General features: G+C 42.1%; 1 protein-coding gene across 3 annotated transcripts in view; it reads left to right on the forward strand.

Moving 5' to 3' along the window:
- Positions 1–20,332, forward strand: part of RGL1 (ral guanine nucleotide dissociation stimulator like 1) — a 211,255-nt gene that overhangs the window by 173,940 nt on the left and 16,983 nt on the right. For all 3 annotated transcript variants that reach the window (XM_019738703.3, XM_019738870.3, XM_019738786.3), the window contains 7 exons: positions 757–972; positions 4,899–5,002; positions 8,030–8,114; positions 13,125–13,214; positions 15,623–15,709; positions 17,368–17,400; positions 19,436–19,557. In XM_019738703.3, coding sequence (XP_019594262.3) covers positions 757–972; positions 4,899–5,002; positions 8,030–8,114; positions 13,125–13,214; positions 15,623–15,709; positions 17,368–17,400; positions 19,436–19,557 — 737 coding nt within the window. The remainder of the gene's footprint in view (positions 1–756; positions 973–4,898; positions 5,003–8,029; positions 8,115–13,124; positions 13,215–15,622; positions 15,710–17,367; positions 17,401–19,435; positions 19,558–20,332) is intronic.

Consider the following 20,332-nt stretch of genomic DNA (forward strand, 5'->3'; position numbering starts at 1 on the left):
CACAAATCCTTACCCATCTTGTATTGAATTGTTGTACAAATGAGCATCTGCTTTGTTCAACAGATTTGTTACTATGGTTGTTCCACAACTGACAGCCTAAGAGAAAGATGGAAAACGTCATGGATCGTGACTGTTAGGCAAAGACCTGGGAACCAGGCTTCACATCCCGCTTTCTTCCTTTTACTGTGTGACGTTGAATAACTTTTCCTTTCATGTGCTTCTTACTCTCTTCATTTTAAATAACGTGAAATAGTGACATCAATGAACGGCACATGTGTTGTACTTCGGTGGGTCACTTTTCAGGTGGTCATGGAGCATTCATGTGTGTCACAGATAATTCAAGATCATGAGTGCCCAGGACACACCACGGATATGATTTGGACGTCAAAATAACCTGACCACCTTTTTCTTTTCTTTTTTTCCTTTTTTTTTTTTGGGGGGGATTAGTAGTATAGATTTTTTTACCTGGCTTTCCTTTGACGGAAAACTCAAAATTTTTTGGGGCATTTAAATTTCCTTCTGGTCATTGTGTTTCATTTGCTCAGTTGATCAGATTTAGAAAGAGAATGTGAGCTTTTCTGATCAATTCATATATTAATTATTTACTTTTGCCTGTTGAAATGAACACCAGAGGCAAATCAAGTAGAAAAGGATTATTTGTCTATTCACAAAAATACCAATTTACAGGTGACCCAGGTGACGTGCTTTGCCATAGGAAATGCGTTGTCCTTACGGTCGATTTCTCTTTTATTCTAGCAACTGTTCAAGAAAGTGGTGCCTCACCACTGTCTGGGCTGCATTTGGTCTCAAAGGGATAAGAAGGAAAACAAACATTTGGCTCCTACCATCCGCGCTACCATCTCTCAATTTAATACCCTCACCAAATGCGTTGTCAGCACCATCCTGGGGGGCAAAGAACTCAAAACTCAGCAGAGAGCCAGAATCATCGAGAAGTGGATTAACATCGCTCACGTAATTGTCTTTTTAAAAATATTCTTTGTGTTTAGTAGATACTAGAGACTGTTCCATCACCCTGTTGAAATGGTTTGTCCATCTGATTGAAAGGCAATCAAAAGACTGTATGTGAGGGCCTGCTGGGTTTTGTTGTTGTTATTGTTTTTCTTCTGACGGTAAGAAAGAACATTGCCTTTCCTAACTTGGGAGTTTATTTGTTTTTTCTCTTTCAAAAACAATTGGTCCATTGCTCACTTCTTTCTGCTCGTGGAGCCATACACTACTGCTTCTCCAGGGTGAGACATTCTGTCTGCTTTTTCCTTTGTTATCAGAGACAGGGTACTGGTTCTGCCCTGTGTTCAGTAAATATAAACTGTTAGTCTAAGTGTCAGACTGCTCTTCAACCCAGAGTGAGTGCCCATTCCCTACCTCCCGCAGGTTTGAAGATCTGGTTCCTTCTCGGAATCTGGAATCTTTTTTTCTGAAGGACTCAGATACACAGATTTCACGTTAATCTGGGGCTTTTTGAGGGCCTTACATCTGAAGGTGGAGAGGCAGAGTCTATTCCTGGGCCTCAAATATACTTTGCTGAGTGTCAGTCTGGTCTCTTGGGTCAGCTGCTTCCATGCAATATGACCTTCACTTATCAGCATCTTATTTCATCATTGAGGAGAAGGTGACTGGTATATAGTCAGTTGGTGACCAAATATTTCCTGAGCTTCTAAAATGTGTAAGCTACAGTTTTATGGTTTGGGGGACATAGATAGGATAAACACAATAAATTTGGTCCTACAGGAGCCTGTAGTCAAACAAGGAACCTAAATTATGCTAGAATTACCACAGTCTAGGCAGAGGAGTAGGACCATGTGAGGAAAGTGCTGTAGAGGTGAAGGGAGGAGAAATCCCTTCCCACTGGGGTGGTCAAGGGAGACGTCATGGATACAATGACATCTGAATTTAGCTTTGAATAATAGGGTTTTTGGTATTTAAAGATTGGGGACAATTTGTGTTTTTCTAGGCAGAAGAAATTACATCAGCAAAAGCTATGTAATTAACCATGTTGAAAAATAATTATTATGTAATTATTAGTTACATAATTAGTCCTATTAATCCACATTCTGAGCTATATGGGTCACCCCTCAACCTAAACACATTTCTCTCTCTCTCTCTCTCTCTCGCGCTCTCTCTCTCTCTCTCTATATATATATATATATGCATATATATACACATACACATGTACATATATGTGTGTATATATACATATATGTATATGTATGTATATATACACACACAAATATATATATACATATATATGTATATATGTATATAATCACTAAGCCCCTATCGATAGAGCATAATGCTTAAATTTTCACATTCTCTCTTTCTTTTCACATTCTCTTTCGTTGTCTTTGATTAAAGAGTAAAGCCATAATAGTGCCAGAGAGTTTTTAGGTGGTCTGTTACCAGAGACTTTTTAGTATATGAAGAAAGTAAGAAACAAAGATTATCTTACGCAATTTAGATATTTCTTATTCTGAATTGAGCTTATTTCTCAACAGGTAAGAGCTACAAAACAAGTTCTAATAGAGGGTGACAGAGCATGGAATTTCTCTGTCTTCTTCTTCTTCATATATATGTGAAGAAGGGTATATATATATATCCCTCCCTTCCTCCCTTCCTCTCCTCCCCACCCCCACCCCCAGTCCCCTTTTAAATAAAGGGAAGGCATTGAGGCATATATATATATATATATATATATATATATATATATATATATATTCTTTTTTTAGCATAAATACCATATCATTTACAGTCTTCTACATATCTCAAAAGAAACTAATCTATCTACCTTTAATCCATATAACTGCTTAGAAAATCTGTAGCAAGAATATAGCATCTGTATGTATAACAGTGTGGCTCAAACAATGACTTTTGGTCCAAATTAAATATAAATTGTGCATTTATGTGATAATAAGAAATACAAGTGGAATAATTTAAAGTATATTCCAGATCCCATACCGTGTGCTTAAAAGCCAAGGGTCCACACTCTTGGCAATGTAGTTTCCTCATATTGAGCATTTGTGTCCCTTGAAATTGTGTAGGCTAAATTAATAAAATAATGAAACTCACAGGTAGTTTCTTGCCAAGATTTATTCTACTTTTCCTGCATTATAATCAGAACTTCTATTGAGAGGGTGTTTGAAAAATGATAATTTTACACACAGAAAGTATTTCTGACCTAATGTGACTATCCTTTCTTGGACTGTCTAACGGCTGCATTTTTACTTTTGCATCATATCTCTTGGAAGGATACCTCCTTTTCTAGAAATCGGGCCAGATGCCTTTTCTATTCCTTTAAACCCTTGGCTTAAGCCCCTTTCTGAATAATGTGTTCCATATGTTTATTATAATTTGCATGAAATATCTGTGCCTGAGTTCTTTTATTTATTGCAAGTTTCCTGATTTTTAGAACATAATTTTTGGATTCTGAACCTTTGTTGAACCGTGCTCTCATGGGCTATGGTTTCCAGACTGACTGTAATTCAGTGCTATCTCTCTCTCTCTCTCTCTCTCTCTCTCTCTCTCTCTCTCTCTCTCTCTCTATCTCTCTCTGTCTCTCTCTCCCCCCCCAACTTCCTTTCTCTTCCCTCCCTCCCTTCCTCTCCTCCCCACCCCCACTCCCCTTTTAAATAAAGGGAAGGCATTGAGGCATTTAAAAAGAGTAGGCATGACTTTTGCAAAGTACTTTGGCATTTACTCTCAAGAAAATGTTTGGGGGTTTGTTTATTTGGCATAGTTTTAAGCAGCCAGATTTTGGCATGCTGTTAGAGAATGCTGTTTTTCCTTTATATTCAGGATTAGCATTACTTCATGAAATCATCTTTTAAGCAGTGTGTATTTATGCCCAACCACTCTGGGACCTCTTGCCCCAGATGTTCTGCACAAAGCTGAACGCAAGCTCATATGGCGTGTTCTACTGTAAACAGTGTTTGTATAACACTCCCACACGCCTGTATGTGAAGCATCTCCATTGACAGAAGGCATGGTCCACTCTCCACACGTCGCCACTGTCCCCATGGCAGCCAAGCATGGAACCCTCTCCCTAACTGGTTTGCTGTCCCTGCCATTCATTCAGCAGGCCTTGGACTCCACCGTCACTGAGTGCTGAGGCTACAGACTCCGTGTGGTAGCTTACATTTTAGGATCAGGGAACTTTTCTCCTTACCCAGAAAATGACATCCAGAATGTTTCCTGTTCTCTTTCTATTTTGTTTTAAAATGCTGCCAAAATGGATTTGATTTTAAAAGTCCAGGTTATTTTGGAAACACTGAAGTACCAAGGTGTTTCTGAATGTTTATGATTGCGGCACCAGCCAATTTGAAACTAAATGAATGTGTATAAAAATATTCCCTCTTGGCTAAGAGCATGAAAGCCAAAGTTCAACTTGTGGTGAATTTTTATTGCCAAGTTATATACACCTCTCTGGACAAGGGTTGGTCATGAGATGTTCGATACCATCTGACCTCCAAATGGCTGCTGCCCAATTCACTTTGTGGGCCCAAAGGATACAGGGATCTTTCATGTGTATTTTCAGGGCATCTGTGTGCTTTCAGCAGAGGAAAGTTTGCTTTCTCTAGCATAGCTCTGAAGACTCACCTCCATTCGTGTTTTTATTAGGAAAGCTGGAAACTATAAAACTGTAACAACAACGCAAAAAATATATTAAAGGAGAGAAAAACAAGCACACAGAGCCAAAATCTATAAAGTGTTTCAGTGACCGGGGTGGGAGTCAGCAGCCACTTTTTGATGTGCAGTATTTATACAGCTGCCTATTTAGTGGTAAGAATTCATAGCAGCTGTGATACCTCTAAAACAGGAAACCACCGACTCACTGTATTATTGATATTTAAATGCCTTTTATGTTTTAATCGCTCTCCATACAGGAATGTAGAATCCTGAAGAATTTTTCCTCCCTGAGGGCTATCGTTTCGGCGCTGCAGTCCAATTCCATCTATCGGTTAAAAAAGACTTGGGCTGCGGTCCCAAAGTAAGTTCCCAGGTGCCTGCTCTACTTTCCTTGGCTGGGGTGATCCGTTGCTGCAGAAATGGTGTGGGACCTCACCTTCAAAGCTCATATTATATAACGAGAGAAACATATTTGGAAGCCTCTGTGTGCTCCAGGAGGGGTGCATTTTACACATAATCATTAATGAATTTGAGGCAGGGCTGCTGCAGAAATCACATTTAGTCTCAAAGGGTGCCAAAGCCAAGGTCACCGGTTTTAGGGATGGTTTCAAGGATGTGCTTATTATCTGGATTTTGAGGGACAAGGTTGTGAAGTGATGAAGTAACAGCAATTTGCCATTATTTCTGGTTATTTTTCAGCCACATTCCAAAGTGCTAAACTATTCCAGGATGCGAGCGATCGCGTGCCAATAGTTCTTGCTGTTCAGTAAGGATCCATTTAGTTAGTTTCTGCTTCAGCATCTGAAAAGCTGTCTTAGTGATGCTAAAGCTTCTAAGCGTTCCTTCCTAGGTACCTAAATTTGTTAACAGGCCAGATTCTGCATTATTTTTCTTCTTAGTATTTCTTGGTGCCACCTTTGCAGCCATTAACAAATTAATGTCCTTATTATTTTGCCATCGCTCTCTTCTCCATATTCAGTGCTTCACTTATAGACTAGAGAACTTGTGCAAAGGAGGGCAGGGTGAGTGAGGAGGCAGTCTGGTCTCATACATAGCAGTACACATTTAGAGGCTGGGGAAAGTGTCATGGCTACACACCAGGCCAGCTACATTCAACAAGTCTGCCTAGGTTTGAACTCATCAGAAGTCAGGCTGTATCGAGGAAGAATGTGTAAACTGTTTATAGTGTATACTGTACACAGTATAGTCAGTTGCAGTCAGGAGAGAGGCCAGCTGGCTCCCTGGAATGGCTTGCTCTTGTGGGATTGGTGGGTTTGGTCCTTCGAGTGGAAGGTCTAATACTCAGATTCATCAATTCATTTAGAGCTGAGTAAGCGCAAAGGGACTGCCGCTAGGCAAACTTACAAGAGACTCAAATTGGTAAACCAGAGTTCCATAAATTTATGCTGAAAAGTGAGTACTCAAGCTTACCAGTGAGCTCAGATTCTCAGTCAGAGGAAAGTCTGGTTGGGACAAGTCCGATTATCTAATTCTTTGATCAGTAAGGAGAAAAATTGAAGTGGGTGATCTAAATGCCTGGTGTTATGAAGCTATAGAAGCCACAGCCACTCGGACTCAAAAGCACATGCTCTGTTATCTGTCAGTAGGAAGGCGAGCAGATAGGCTTTTCAAAGTCCAGTGCAGTTTTCTTAATTATCACTCTTTTCTTGGGTTCTTTCTCCTCTTCACTTGTTTGAATAATCAAGGTGACACCGTGTGTGAGAGATTAGTTGGCTGATTTACCTCTGCACATAAATGTTATGAAAGATATGGGTCACATAAAACCATTAGGTAATAGGCCCTGGGGAACTAGCTGGGAAAATCAGATACCTACAGAGAACTCATCCTCAAAAGCCCCGACTCCTTCCCCTTATCACTGCTCCTCAATTGTGGTCTCAAAAGCAAAGGGATGGTCAGCGGCCAAAAGGCAGCCTGGCCTGATGGCAGCCTTCTCTGATCACACTGCAGTCCTGTCTTTGGTGGTTGGTAAGTAGAATGCTATGTGAGTCACTCAGCCAGCCAAAGATTTCTTCCACAGCAAATCTAAGGCTAAAACACCAGTAAAAAAATTAGTGGGCTTGTGTCTTAATCTCCTTGGTTACCATATGAGAAAGTCCATTCTCCCAGCTGCCTTTTTTAACTACTACTAAACAAACAAACAAACAAAAACCCCACAAAACAAAACTCAAAGCCTCATTCTGTACAATGTGGGTCATTCTGTACAATGTGGGTGTCTGATTTGTTTCTTAGTTGGGTGGCTGGTTCGTGTTTTAGCAGGGACACTACGTAAGTGTCACAGTTCCTTAGAAGACACCGCTATATCAGCTCTACATATTTTCCATTGCTACATTCAAGAGACAGTGTTAAGGCATCTTATTTGGTTATCACTTTCCTTGTAATCCTGTACGCTAATAACTTTCATGGACAGAGAAGACATCGATTTCTCTTTATTTAGGCCCACATGTAATTAAGTTCTTCATTATTTTTCCAAAATATAAATAGCTCTAGTGGTTTTCTTGTAAGAGCAACATTACACTCATTTTGAAGCAAGGTCTTAATAATGGCTTTCTCATGATAATGCAAATGCTGCTTATAGAATGATGTCACCCCTGTTAATGCTTTGCCTTCAGAATCATCCACTCAGTAACCGCGGAGGTGTGTGCGGAGCAAAGCAAGAGGCCCGTGGAGAATGTAGTGTACTAGAAAGGGACCAGAATAGAGTCGGCACTTTACATGTGTGATCCTACAGGGAACTCTTAGTATTCCCATTGTACAGATGAGGAAAGTGGAGCTCAGGAAAGATAAGCAACTTGACCAAAATCACTTGGGCAGTGAGGGGTGGAGTTGGGATTTGAACCCACCACCTCTGACCCATGAGTCCGTCCTGATTCCGCCATCTGAGAGGAAGGACACTAGCCTGTGATTCAGGCAATTTGGGTTCCATACCCGCAACTCTCAGCAGTTATTAGCGGAAACTTGGACAAACCCCTGACTCTGGATCTTCATCTTGAAATTGAGGGGACAGGCCGACATGATTTCTCGGCTCCCATGGGGCTGTGTGTGTGTTGTTAAGACAGGTTTTTTGTTTTTCTAACTTGCTGAAGAGAACATGGTCCAGTTGGAGAACTAATGCCCCAATTTAATAATCTGTCTCCATGGTTATAACATACGTGTTTAGAAAATATCCCTTTCTTTACACAGGTGACCATATCCACCTTTAAAACAAAGCCACCCTCCATAAGTCAGTGGCTTCATCGACTCATAGGGCCCACTGATACTGAGATCAGTACAGTCCCTTGTCGCCATAGGTACTGCGGACCGCTGGGCCGAAGGTGTTGGGCTTTTCCTAACTCTTCATTTGTTAATGTTTTCTTAATCCTTCTTATAGGGAGCGAATGCTGATGTTTGAAGAACTTTCAGATATCTTCTCGGACCATAATAACCATTTGACCAGCCGGGAACTACTGATGAAGGTGAGGCTGGTGGTGAGGGAACGGGGTAGTCCTGTTGACAGCTCTGGAATCTCTTCAAGGGAGGAGTGGCTGGAGGCCTCCTTAGGCATCTACAGTCCCACGAGAAAGCCTGACGTGACGAGAAGGCAGACTTTTTGGGTTTTGTTTTTATGCGGAATCGAAGCTTGGGGCTGAGAAAATTCAAATCGAAGCTTAGGGCTTCACTGTTGTGCAACCAGATTGTGAAACTCGTGCTCCTGGGTGTCCCTCTTTAACAAGCTGCTCTGCAAATACCGAGTGCTGGCAGTGAGGTGGGTAAGAGGGCCTGGAATATTCCTTCTCAGCAAAACAGCTCCTCAAATGACCGAGGCCAAGCCAGCAATGCCACATCCTTTATTTGGATGCAATTGCACAATCTGTCTGTCAGCAATATTTATTGAACGCCAAATGAGTGCTGACTTCTGAACTACGCGCTGAGCAAAGGTATGGTGTGGTTCATTTTATTGCTCCTGACAGTTGTTGCATAGCTACTGTTTGTAAACCATTGGACCAGCCTCTAGGAATATGAAAATGACTAGTATAGATCCTCTTTTCAAAAGTGCACCTTCTAGTGGATGGATATAGGCACTAAACAAGAATAAGTCAGTAGTCGTCACATAAAGGTACAAATAACAGGTTGCAAACAACCATCAGAGGGGAACAGAGAGCAGATACTGTCTTCACAGCCTTTCTATAAAGTCCATGCATCATCCTCGTTTTGCAGAGAGTCAAGACTCAGAGCGGTCAGTAACAGGCCCTCAGCCACACACCTGGTAGGTGGTAGAGCTAGGATGTGAATCCAACCTGGTGAGACTCTAAAGCCGGTGCTTTTATCACTTAGGCATAAAACTGTGTCTTCTGACCACTCGAGAGTAGGGGGCAGGGTAGGTCAGGTCAAACTTCACAGAGAAGGTAAATCAGCAATTGAAGAAATACTGACTGAGCGTTCGCTACGTGGTAGGTGTTGGAAGTACAACCATACTGAAGGCAGTCTCTGACCTTAAGGAGATGATGACAGTCTCCTTAATGGGGAAGGGAGAGACGTGGACAATTCTAAAATAGTCTGGGATGCGCCACCATAGAAGGAAGCCTCGTACAGGGCAATGAGAAGATACCATCCTTGTCCTGAGTCTCCTTTTCTGCAAATGGGAGACAATAATAGCATTTAGTCTACTGAACTCCTAGAAGTGTTTCGAAGGCTGACTGAGGTAAAATATTCGAAAACACTATGCAAATGTAAGTTAGTTGTAGTATTTGGCAAGCTATGTACATATGAAACCAAAGTATACGTAGCAAATGAAAATGAGGAAAGTATAGCTGCATATGCGAGCTCGGTGCAGACACTCGGAGTAGGAATGAAAGACGCGTGATGATGGGGTTACTGGGAAAGGCTTCCCGCTGGTAACTGTTGGCATAGCCCTTCCTGTAAGGGCCCCTGTTACGGTCTTCCTGACTATTCTCCTCCTAAGTCCCACTCACCCTTCGTGTCTCAGTGTGGACTCCCCGTCTTCTGGAAGCCCCCCTCCACATTCTCAAGTCTGATTAGCTTCTTTCCCATGTCTGTCCTGGCACTCGTCTGCACCATTCGAATGGCTTATGTGCTTCACCAGTCTCCCTCATGGCCTGTAAGCCTTCCGGGCAGGGCCTGGATTTATCTTTTCGCTGTTAAATTCCTAATGCCTCACACAGCGCCTGGCATGTAGCAAGCGTTCAGAAACCGTGTTTGACGGCGTGAATTGATGGGCCTTATCACTCACATGACTTGAACACCTTGCCCACTATTAGTCCTCCTTGGAGCAGGTGATATGAGCAGGGCAGTTTATGCTGATGGCCACAACCTGCTTCACTGCACACTAAACACTGCTTGCTGAGTGTTACTACACCCGGCTTCACATCCCCAAGGATTTGGGGACTTTAAATGGAAACTCGTCTGGCTGGAAGGAGACGGCTCAGTGGTCTCCCTGTCCGTAATACGAAGCTAGACTAACTGGAGCCACACATTCAAATCCCAATAGCTCTGAGTCATCCTTGCAAAGGAGGTACATTGAATACTGTGCAGCTCTTCGCCTGGTGGCAGTCTTCTGGCTGAAACCCTAGAAACAAAGCTGTATCTCGACATTAAAGGTCCCATAAACCTTTCTTAACAGTAGAGGTTTACTCTAGTGCTCTAAGTTAGATTTCTTACATATGGCTCAAGTCCCAAAGAAATGAAAAACTTGGCTATGAGTTCATGTGGTCTGTGCACTATCATTAGTGATAGTGGAATGTTTTGAGCAGTGGATGCATATATTTAGGTATCTTGCCAGACATCTTTGCTGATCATTCTTTCATATGAAATGGATAGTTCTGGATGTTAATTCTCAGCACAGTTGTAAAAAATGAAATAAAGGTCTTTAAATTCTCAAAAGAACCACCATGAAAAACTGCCAGCCTCTGTTTTGAACATGCCATTCCTGGACTCACACGGATATGTTTAGGTAACCTTAGTCTGAAATGCCCTCTCTTCTCTTCTACTCTGGGTAGACATAATGTGCCACCTCTATAATATGACTGGAGGCAACATAATAATTAGCAAGAGTCTATGGTTTTCCTTTCAATTGTTAGAAAAAAATTTTTTTCTCAAAGATTATCTTAAACCTTTTTCCTCCTTCTGATTTTTGGAACTTAGATCATTCGAAGCAGGTAAATTATAGATCCACAAATTTCAAAACAACAGGAAAGCAGAATACCACCAAATGTCCTTGGTTCTTGGTGAGAATTCTTCCTGGTTGGACTAATACAAACAACTTCTAGGAAGGCCTGGGAATTTGTCTCTGGTGGAGATATAGTATTCAGTCAAGCCCCAAAATGCATGAAAGTCAGTTGGAGCAGGAGATCATTTGGACTGTGAGGACCTATTCGAATAATTACCATTAGCTTCCGAGCTATAATTTAACCAACATTTATTGAGATGGAGCCAATGCCTGGCTAGGACCATAGTAGAAGAGCCCCCTCTGAGGGTGGATGAGGGCAGCTGAACTCTGATAAGGATGGAGACAGAAGGTGAGACTCAGGGGAGAAATTTGTACTGGAGAGAGGGAAGGATGACAGAGGGGAAGAGATGAGAGGAGAGTGGGAGGGAGTGGGAAGCTTATGGAGGGAGACATTTGGGATTCATCCAAACGTGGGTAATGATTAAGGTCTTGGGACTGGATAGTATTTCCAAAGACATGAGTATAGCAAAAAACAAGATGACTTTGGCAGAAAGAAGAATCACTAAAGAAGTACGAGCAGCAAAGGAGGCAGGAGGAAAGAACCAGAGTGATGCAATCACAAAAACCTGTGAAAAGCTTCGAGAAGTTTCAAGGGATTGGTGTGAGACATCGCAGAACAGAGGATTTAGGACTGAGGAAGAAAAAAAACAAACTTTTGGATGTGGCACATAGTGGATTTTTCAGTTGACACCATATTTGGAAGAACTGCACTAGTTAGCCATGCAGAGATGGACGCTCCTTCTCACGAAATGATGAAGTCATGAAATCAGCAAGTCTTTTAGCTCTCTGTCTCAGGTCTTTATCTCTCCACCAATCAGGAAGTTGTCCTAAATGCTCTTTAAAGATTGCCTCCCATCACTGTGATTCTCAGGAGCCTTTTACTTCTCAGAAATCCTTCTTAAGAATTTCAGGTCTATCTGCAATGATTTCCATGCATTATGCCTCTGCCAGTGACTAAGAAAGTGAAAGGATCCAGAAGGACCTACACACTTGAAAGAGACAGATACTCATCCAAGTCAGACAATTGATTTCTCCCTGCCAGCAAATTATCAAGAATTTGGGAGGAACCACAACTGTCTAGCACAGGAAATGGCACATGTCGGGCCACTTTCATTCATCCCCAGGAAAAACTGTAAGTGGGAGATTATTAGCTAGCTCTCCTGATTATCCTTTGTAACGGAGAATTAAAATAGATAGTCACTATGGGTTCTGTCCTCAGTTGTGGACCTGGACCTGGGTTAAGGCTGGAGAACGATGGAAGATAATTGATGTCTGCCTGTCATCGGAAAGACCAAGTTACTGAAAAAGATCCTTTTGCAGTTGTACAGTAGCGAAAGGTCACATGCTAGGGTAATATAATAAACCCAGGGAACACCGACTCAGGAAAATCTAACGTAGACGTTATACGCTGCTAAATTGTGAAATGTGCCTCCCATTCACACAGTTCCTGGAAAATGAGAACTTAACAAGACCCTGAAACCACCAAACGGAAAATAGTTTATGTACAGTCAGCAAACTCAAGATTAGTCATTATGCAGAAGAGTTTCAAAGAGTTTGTTGTTAAGCAGACAGGGAGGAGAGAAAGGACAGCCATCTGTCCTCAGGCGCCCAGAGGAAGGATTGATTTGTAAGGGTTCCAAACCTGAGTGGCAACTTGAGAGGATTGTTTGGGGGGGGGGGAAGGGGGAAAAATGTATGAAGGTCTGTCTTTCATAGATTGGTGCCGTGCCATGGTACTGGACTTCCTCAGAAAACTTCCGGTACAAAAGTTTCATTTAGCTAAGAAATACCACAGAAATCGTCCCCTTTCTTTCACAGAATGCTGGTCTATGCATTTCGGGCCAAGATCAAGAAATCACAAAATGTGCAGAGAAAGAGATCTTCATTTCTAGGACATGTCTTTACTTTGGGTGAAGTTTGGGATGTGTAAAAATTGCCTCCAGTTCCGAGAATCGCCTGCCCTGCATTAACGATGGATTTTATAACCAAACCAGGGGCTCTTCTTAGAGAGTAGGGGGAAACAGAATAACCCAAGGCCACCGCGTTTGATTACAAATAGACCACTTGCAACAAGCCAGCTGTGCATTTGCATCATGCAGCCCAGACCCAGCTGCAGGCCTCTTCACTGTACATGGCATCCAGATAGTTGTGCAGAGGGTCTGTGCAGGAAACCAGATGCCAGTGCCCTTCTTTCTGGTGTCATTCTCCATCCCTCTCCTCTGTGTGTTTCCTTTCTTAGGAAGGAACCTCAAAATTTGCAAACCTGGACAGCAGTGTGAAAGAAAACCAGAAGCGGACTCAGAGGCGGCTCCAGCTCCAGAAGGATATGGTAGGTACAGTCGTTGGCCTTCCGTGCGAGTCCACGGGAGAGCGGCCTGGGCTCCTGTGTGGCACCAGCACCTTCAATCCGCAGGGCACCCATGCTTTCCTAGAAGTTGTCCCGTTCCTTACCTCATTTGTTCTCAGCAACCCTGGGAGATCTGTAGGAAAGATGTTATTACTCCCATTTGACCCAGTAGGAAATAAACACTGAAAGTCACAAATCATGGTGTTCTCTGGAGCATTGTTTTTCTAGAGGTAAGGGAAAGTCTGCAGCGGGGACACCCTCATCCCTCTTACTGTCTTCCTCTGTCCACTCCCTCACCTAGAAGCTGCTGCTACCTTGGCCTTGTTTCTGTTAAGCAGACAGGGAGGTGACCCCCTTGGCCTTGAAGTTCCCTGGTGGGAATGCCTACTTTAGTCAGCTTTGGACCCAGCGTGGCCCAGGGCCTGGCTGCTGAGGAAAGAGAGTAACTACTCTTAGGAGGACTTGGTCTGTTTACTTGTAGATCTTCTCATTTGTTCCAAGCCCTCTAGTCATTTGCCAACTCTCCTTACTAACCCTAAGGACTAACCAAATCTTTCTAGTTTTCTAGTACTCAAAGGAGTATCATCCCTCCCTCCTTAACTGAAAGATAGTTATTATCATCTTCAGCTTTATTTAAAAAGCTCTCCTAACTTATAACAAGAAGAAGGAAAACCAAAGAGAGGAGATTAGAAACCGACAAACTCTACCTGTTCTCATCCTGACCTAGAGACGATTTCTCTCCTTCCCTGGGAAGCTGGACTTACATCAGGGACGTTTTTGAATTGATAGGACCCTCCTGTAACATAAAGCTTGTGAAAACTTCACAGCATTTCAAACTTTCCTAGTTGTTCAAAGACAAATTAAGAATAGCTGTTAAAAAAAGATTATTATTTCAGTTCAGGGTGAGACCTTGTACACATAATGGGGAAGGACAAACCAGCTGGCGGTGAGTTCCCGAAGGACAACACCCTCCGTGGCGTGAACTGCATGAAGCAGTTCTGGCTGAGGAAACACCAGCCTCATGTCAGGGAACCTGGTCTTGCCCTGGCTGAGGCTGTTTTCTTGCCAGAATTTCTGTAAGTGCCTCAGTGGAATTTAGGAGAAGGTGTCCATGGAAGCCCTTTGTAGTTTTCTTTTCAACATGGTTACTGCCTTGGTACCCTTATGGAGAAAAGCGATGATTTCAATGAAAATTTGGTGAAATTAATATAGTATATACCGGCAGTTGAAGTATTTTTACCTTGATTTCCAAGGGCCAATGTTTTAAACATAGGCTTTTTAATTTGGGGGATTTACAGTAATTTCCAGCCAGTACATGCGTTTCTGTGAACCCCTCACCCAGTTTCCCCCTGGTTGACATCATCTGTGGCACATCTGTGAATACGGAGACGCTGACACTGGCATGCTACTGTTAACTAAAATCCAGACTTCATTTGAATTTCACCATTTTTCCATTAGTATCCTCATTCCTTCCAGGATCCAGTCCAGCATACCACACTCATTTAGTTGTCACATCTCTCCAGTCTCCTCTGGTCTCTGACAGTTTCACAGTCTTTCCTTGTTTCTCATGACCTTGACCATCTTAAGGAGTCCTGATGTCCTTACAATGTCCCACAATCAGGATGTGTCTGTTGTTTTCCCAGTGATTAGACGGAGGTTATGGGGTTGAGGGAAGAATATCACGGTTAAAGTGCCATTCTCATGACATCATATCAAGGAGTGAATGACATCAGTGTGACATCTGGTGTCACTGGTGCTGTTACCCTTAACTACTTGATTAAGGTAGAGTTTGCCAGGTTTTCCATTGTAGAGTTACCATTTACCCTCCTGTATTCTTTGGGAGCGAGTCACGAAGTCTAGCCAAGGGGTCATTGCAATAGTGACGTCTCCTCCCCTCGTGGTACAGTCTTCTCCAGTGAGTACCGGTCCACTCCTTCACAGGGGGCGAGGCCATCCCTTTCCAGAGCCATTCCAAACCACTGGAGTGTCTGCTCACTGTGAAAGAGAAAAGGTGTCTCTCTGACCTATGCAAAAAATAAGCCCCTCTGTTAACAATTTTGAGCATACTTGTCTGATCTCCTGGCTTTGAGGTTTGTTTTTCATAACTCTTAAAGTTAGCTACTAGATGATGGCGTTCTTGTCTTATCGGTGTAGGAATTTAAAAAATTTCGTTCATGGAGGTTAGCACGATTGGCCCCAAATTCTCCTTATTTATTCTCCAAACCTTGTCAAGGCTTACCTGGCCATTCAAAGATGGCGGCTTCCATCTGCTAATGGGCGTGTGGTTGCCTACAGCCCACAATGGGTCCAGTTGCTCCAGGGTGGAGGTTACTGAAACCCTCAGACTTGTCAGTAACAACTGTGTCAGTTCTGCTATCTTTGCTCTTCAGGGTGTGATGCAGGGCACTGTGCCCTACCTGGGCACCTTCCTGACTGACCTGACCATGCTCGACACTGCTCTCCAGGACTACATCGAGGTGAGTTCTGTGCGGGTGGTGACACTGGATCTGCAGCCTTCTCACAGGATCCCCAAGAGAGAAACTCACTTTATTAGTATCTATTGAGGGCCCATCACATACGTGGCATTGTGCTAGATGCTCTGGGGAATACTACGGTGAATAATACCACAAGTGGCTCGCAGCCCAGTGGAAGGTACACAGCAAAGCAGGCAGTGGCTGATAGAAACATTAAGAGTTCAAACAGAAGTGCAATGAGAGCAGAGGGGAGGTCATGATCGGTTCCATATGAGGGATGAGATGGTAAGGTCTTAAGAAGGAGTGGATTTGAGCAAGACCTTGATGTTGAGTCGGACTTTGGGAAGTGGTAATAATGCCCTAACATTCCATCCTGTCTTGTGGGGTAGGGAGTCAATCAAATGTGTGGATTTTTAAGTATTCCTTTTTTTTCATATTATTTTCTGCTCTGAGGCACCCTCACAGGGACACGGGCACACACTCGATGGGAAAAGAGGTGAACCCAATCAAACAAGCTGCTTGTTAGTAACAATATTAAAATATTAAGTGGAGAAGAAATTTGATATTTGAAATGAGATTTAAGGATTGCTTATATATATTTAAGCTTATCTTACCTGTGGTTATCACAGGCCATCAGCCTTTATAATTAGAAGGAGTAGCACATATTTTGCATAGACCTACCTCCAAGCTGGTCATAAATGTGGACATGCTCATTCATTTTGCATTTCCCGGGCTCTATATCTCTTCACATCCTCTGCCTCAGCGTATCTCAGGAAACACTCATTAGTTCTGGGGAATTTTTTAGGAGTGACCAATGATTTAGAAGTTACATTCAGCCTACTAAGAATAGTTGCTGAGGGGATGAAGAATTGAAACTTAATTTTTCATGCTGCTATGTAGAAGTGACTTCCCTTTTGATAAAGCATTGACAGTTTGGTTCCTAGTATGAGCCAGGCACCATCTGTTTTTGTTGCTTTTGGTCAAGGAAAAAAAAAAAAAATGTAATGGAACATTTGCTCAAGCTTTTGCCTTTCCTGGCTCTGCAAATGTATTTGGATTCTGAATTGTCATTCCTTTATCATTATTATTTTAGTTGGTTGCAGACATTCTAACAGAAGGCTGTTGGCCTATCCTGTCCTATTATAATTAAAAGATTTTCTTCAAATTAAACGAACAAACAAAACAGAAACAAAGTAGTAGATACAGACAACAAATTGATGGCTGCGCAGATGGGGGATGGGTGAAAAAGGGGACGGGATTAAGGAGTGCAAATTGGCAGTTATAAAAACAGTCACAGGGATCAATAATATTGTTATAATGGTGTATGGTGTCAGATGGGTACTAGATGTATCAGGGTGATCATTTTGTAAATTATATAAATATCTAATCACTATTGTATATTGAAATTAATACAATATTGTATGTCAAAAATTTTTTTAAGTTTTTAAAAGAATGTTTTTCTCAAAGCGAACAATGCTTCTCCTCCTCCATAGCAGCCATAATTATAGTGTTAATTAATTGTGACTTTATTTGATCTTAATTAACATCCTTTGATCTATTTTAGTAAGACCTAGAACAACACAGGGCTTGGCTGTGTTTCAAAGTAATATGGTTTGTCACTGCTTTTTTTTTTTTCTTTTTTTTTTTCTAATTTCTTTCAGGGTGGGCTGATTAACTTTGAGAAAAGGAGGAGGGTAAGTAGAGATTTTGGCTGTGATTTTCCGTTTTACTTTATTTATCTGGGCATGACAAAATGAAAGAAGCGCGGGGGCTTAAGTTTTATGTAGAGGCAGAAAAAAATGAATCAGCATTTATTGAATATTTTTCATATACCACTGTGCTTATCATGATCCTATGTATTATCCGCCAAGAGCCCTGCGAGGTCGATTTTACCATCCTCAACTCAAACGTGAGGAAGCCAGGACTCAGAGAGGGAGGTAACTTGATCAGAGTCACCCGGTAGCAGAACTGGGGTTCTTATCTGGTCCAGCTTCTCCAAGGCCCACATGTCTTTCTCACCTCTCCTCATCTTTCTTTACAATTAGCTTTAGTAATACCAGGTTCATCCTATTAAGGAGAGGGGTTTCTTAAGAGTAAATGACATAGAAGAGTTAATAAAGATGGTTAACTCTTACGGGTCTATTTGAGAGAGGAAAGGAAGGGTCTTCATTGTTACATGTGGATAATTATTCTTTTCCTTTCCTGTCAGCATAGGAAGGGGTGTTCAACATCAATTTGAATTTTTGTGTAGACAGTAGAATAGTTCTGCCCTATGATAAAAAAGATAAAACAGAGCTTTGAAAATTGGCTGTCGCTTTAGTGTTAACATGTGTATTTAAAAAGGTATTTTAAAAGATCCAAATAAAAATGAGTGAGAAAAACCATAACGTCCCCCTAGGGTACTGTCCTTGTTCTTCAGTTATTCATTCATCCTTCCATTCCCCAAATACTGACAACGTCCCTCACATGGGGTGGCACTCTGATAGGTTTGGGTATTGCAGCAGGAAAAAACAAGCCAGAGCTCCCTGCCCTCTTGTTAAAGTTCACAGTCCAAGAGGAAGGTGGACAATCATTAGGCAATTATAATACAACCTGAAAAGGTCTTGTGAGCAGAAGTAGTGGGTATTATAGGGGCATGTAGGAGGGGCTTCGATCCCCAACTTGTGGGGACACTTCCAGGAGGAAATGACATTGAAACTAAACCCAAAATTTCAGGAGCTAAGCACTAACTTGGACAGGTGTGAGTCTTCTGTCCCTTGGTGGAGAGTATACATTCTCCTTTAGCTTGATGATAAACGTTCCTTGGAGATACTGACTGAGACCAAGGACTGAGGTCATTGGATGGGAAGTTGACACCATGGAATCTGTCGGTCGTTGAGTTACTTCTGTCATATCCTGTAATGCTAAAACATTCAGTTATTGCCTCCCCCGTTACCCGTCTTTGTCCTTTGCCTTCAGAATAACCCTGATGGTAATTTCTTTCCTTTTAAGACTCGCAGGTTAAACCCTCAGAAAGTTTGAGTAAGGCTAAAGCTTCTACCCACTGCTGACTTAAACATGAAAATCTTTATTGACGCATCTAAATAATTTTGGACATCATTATATACTTGCTTCTCTCATGAGCTTTAAAAGACTTAGTTAAATGATTTACTGGAGTAGTAAAAATCCAAGGATTTGGGAAATCTAAACATTCAAGTTTATGAGACCCTGAACTGTTTGGATGTTCAGTCCTACCAAAACTTATTTATTGAGGGGTCAGAGTTGAGGAAGGTGGGGGTGGGGAACTTGGAAGCTTCCTGACTTAAAGTAATTGTTTCTTTATATTTTAGTATATAGAAATAGACATTTTAAATATATTTTAGAAGTGTTCAATAAAAAAAAACCACTTTTCTATCTCTAGGATGAAAATGGAAAAGAGAAAAAGGAAGCCACTCTGACTCTAGGTTGTAACTAGGTTGGGTTACTTTGGCAGCTTGTTTTATTATAAATTGCTTTCTCAAGGAGAACGGCGGACTGGCAATGAAAGCGTACAAGGACTTGAAAGATTCTGAGTTAGAATTTTTAAGAGTTAGTCTGGTATTTTATTTCTAAGAAAGGCAGTGCTTCAGAGTCCTCCTAGATGATTTTTTTCCATCGTTTATCCTAATGTGGCATGTTTTAATGTCGGAAAGATGTATATTTCATTGGCCTTTATTCACTCTTTCTTTCTTGGTGTTCTGCCTGCTTTAGGAATTTGAAGTGATTGCCCAAATAAAGCTCTTACAATCTGCCTGCAACAGTTATTGTATGACCCCAGACCAAAAGTTCATCCAGTGGTTCCAGAGGCAGCAGCTCCTAACAGAGGAGGAGAGGTAGGTGGACATACTGCCCATCAAAGTGGAGCTCTGGTGTTGGCAAGAGGGATACTGCACCCAGTTCCTCGTTTGGCCATTTATTCAACAGCTGTTTCATGAGCTGCTACTAGTTCCTCACTTTTCAAAGGCTCATGATATAGCAGGAAAAGCTGAATTGATGGTGTCAGATGTGCTTTCTGATTCTTGCTCTACCATCTGTTGATCTTTGTAACCGTGGACAAGTCACTGATTCCTCCTGATCTTCAGGATTCTCACTGTCACCATTGTCATCGTCACCACCACCACCACCATTGTCACCGTGTTTGTCACTGTTGTTTACTGGTACTCGCTTTCAGGGAATTTTCAGTCAGGAAGGGGAGATAGAATCATTGAAATATGATAAGTAACTGAAGTGCTGCAGGACCTACGTGCAAGAGCAATTCATTTGGCCAAGGAAATGGGGCGGGGGATTATCATAAATTGTTACCATTTTATGGGGCAGGGCTGTGAAAGAGACAGAAGATTATGCCAGGAGAACTGGAGAAGAACGTTCCAGACAGAGAGAAGAACATGAGCAAAGGCCTGGTGGCCTGATGTGCTTGGCATTTGGGGCAACAGTGAGAACTCTGGTGTGGAGGATCCCCAAGGGACAGGTTTCAAAACTGGTTGATGCGTATGGAAAGGTCCATCAGCTCCAGTGTCTTGAATGTGGGCCCAGCAGGGGTGTAGTCTTCCACGTGTAGTCCAGAGGACTAGTCTGCAGTCCACTGCATGCTTTTACATTTTTAAATGG

The sequence above is a fragment of the Rhinolophus sinicus genome, chromosome 11 (genome assembly GCF_057876585.1).
Source record: "Rhinolophus sinicus isolate RSI-liver-muscle chromosome 11, RSI-T2T, whole genome shotgun sequence".
In the NCBI taxonomy this organism is placed as follows: Eukaryota; Metazoa; Chordata; class Mammalia; order Chiroptera; family Rhinolophidae; genus Rhinolophus; species Rhinolophus sinicus.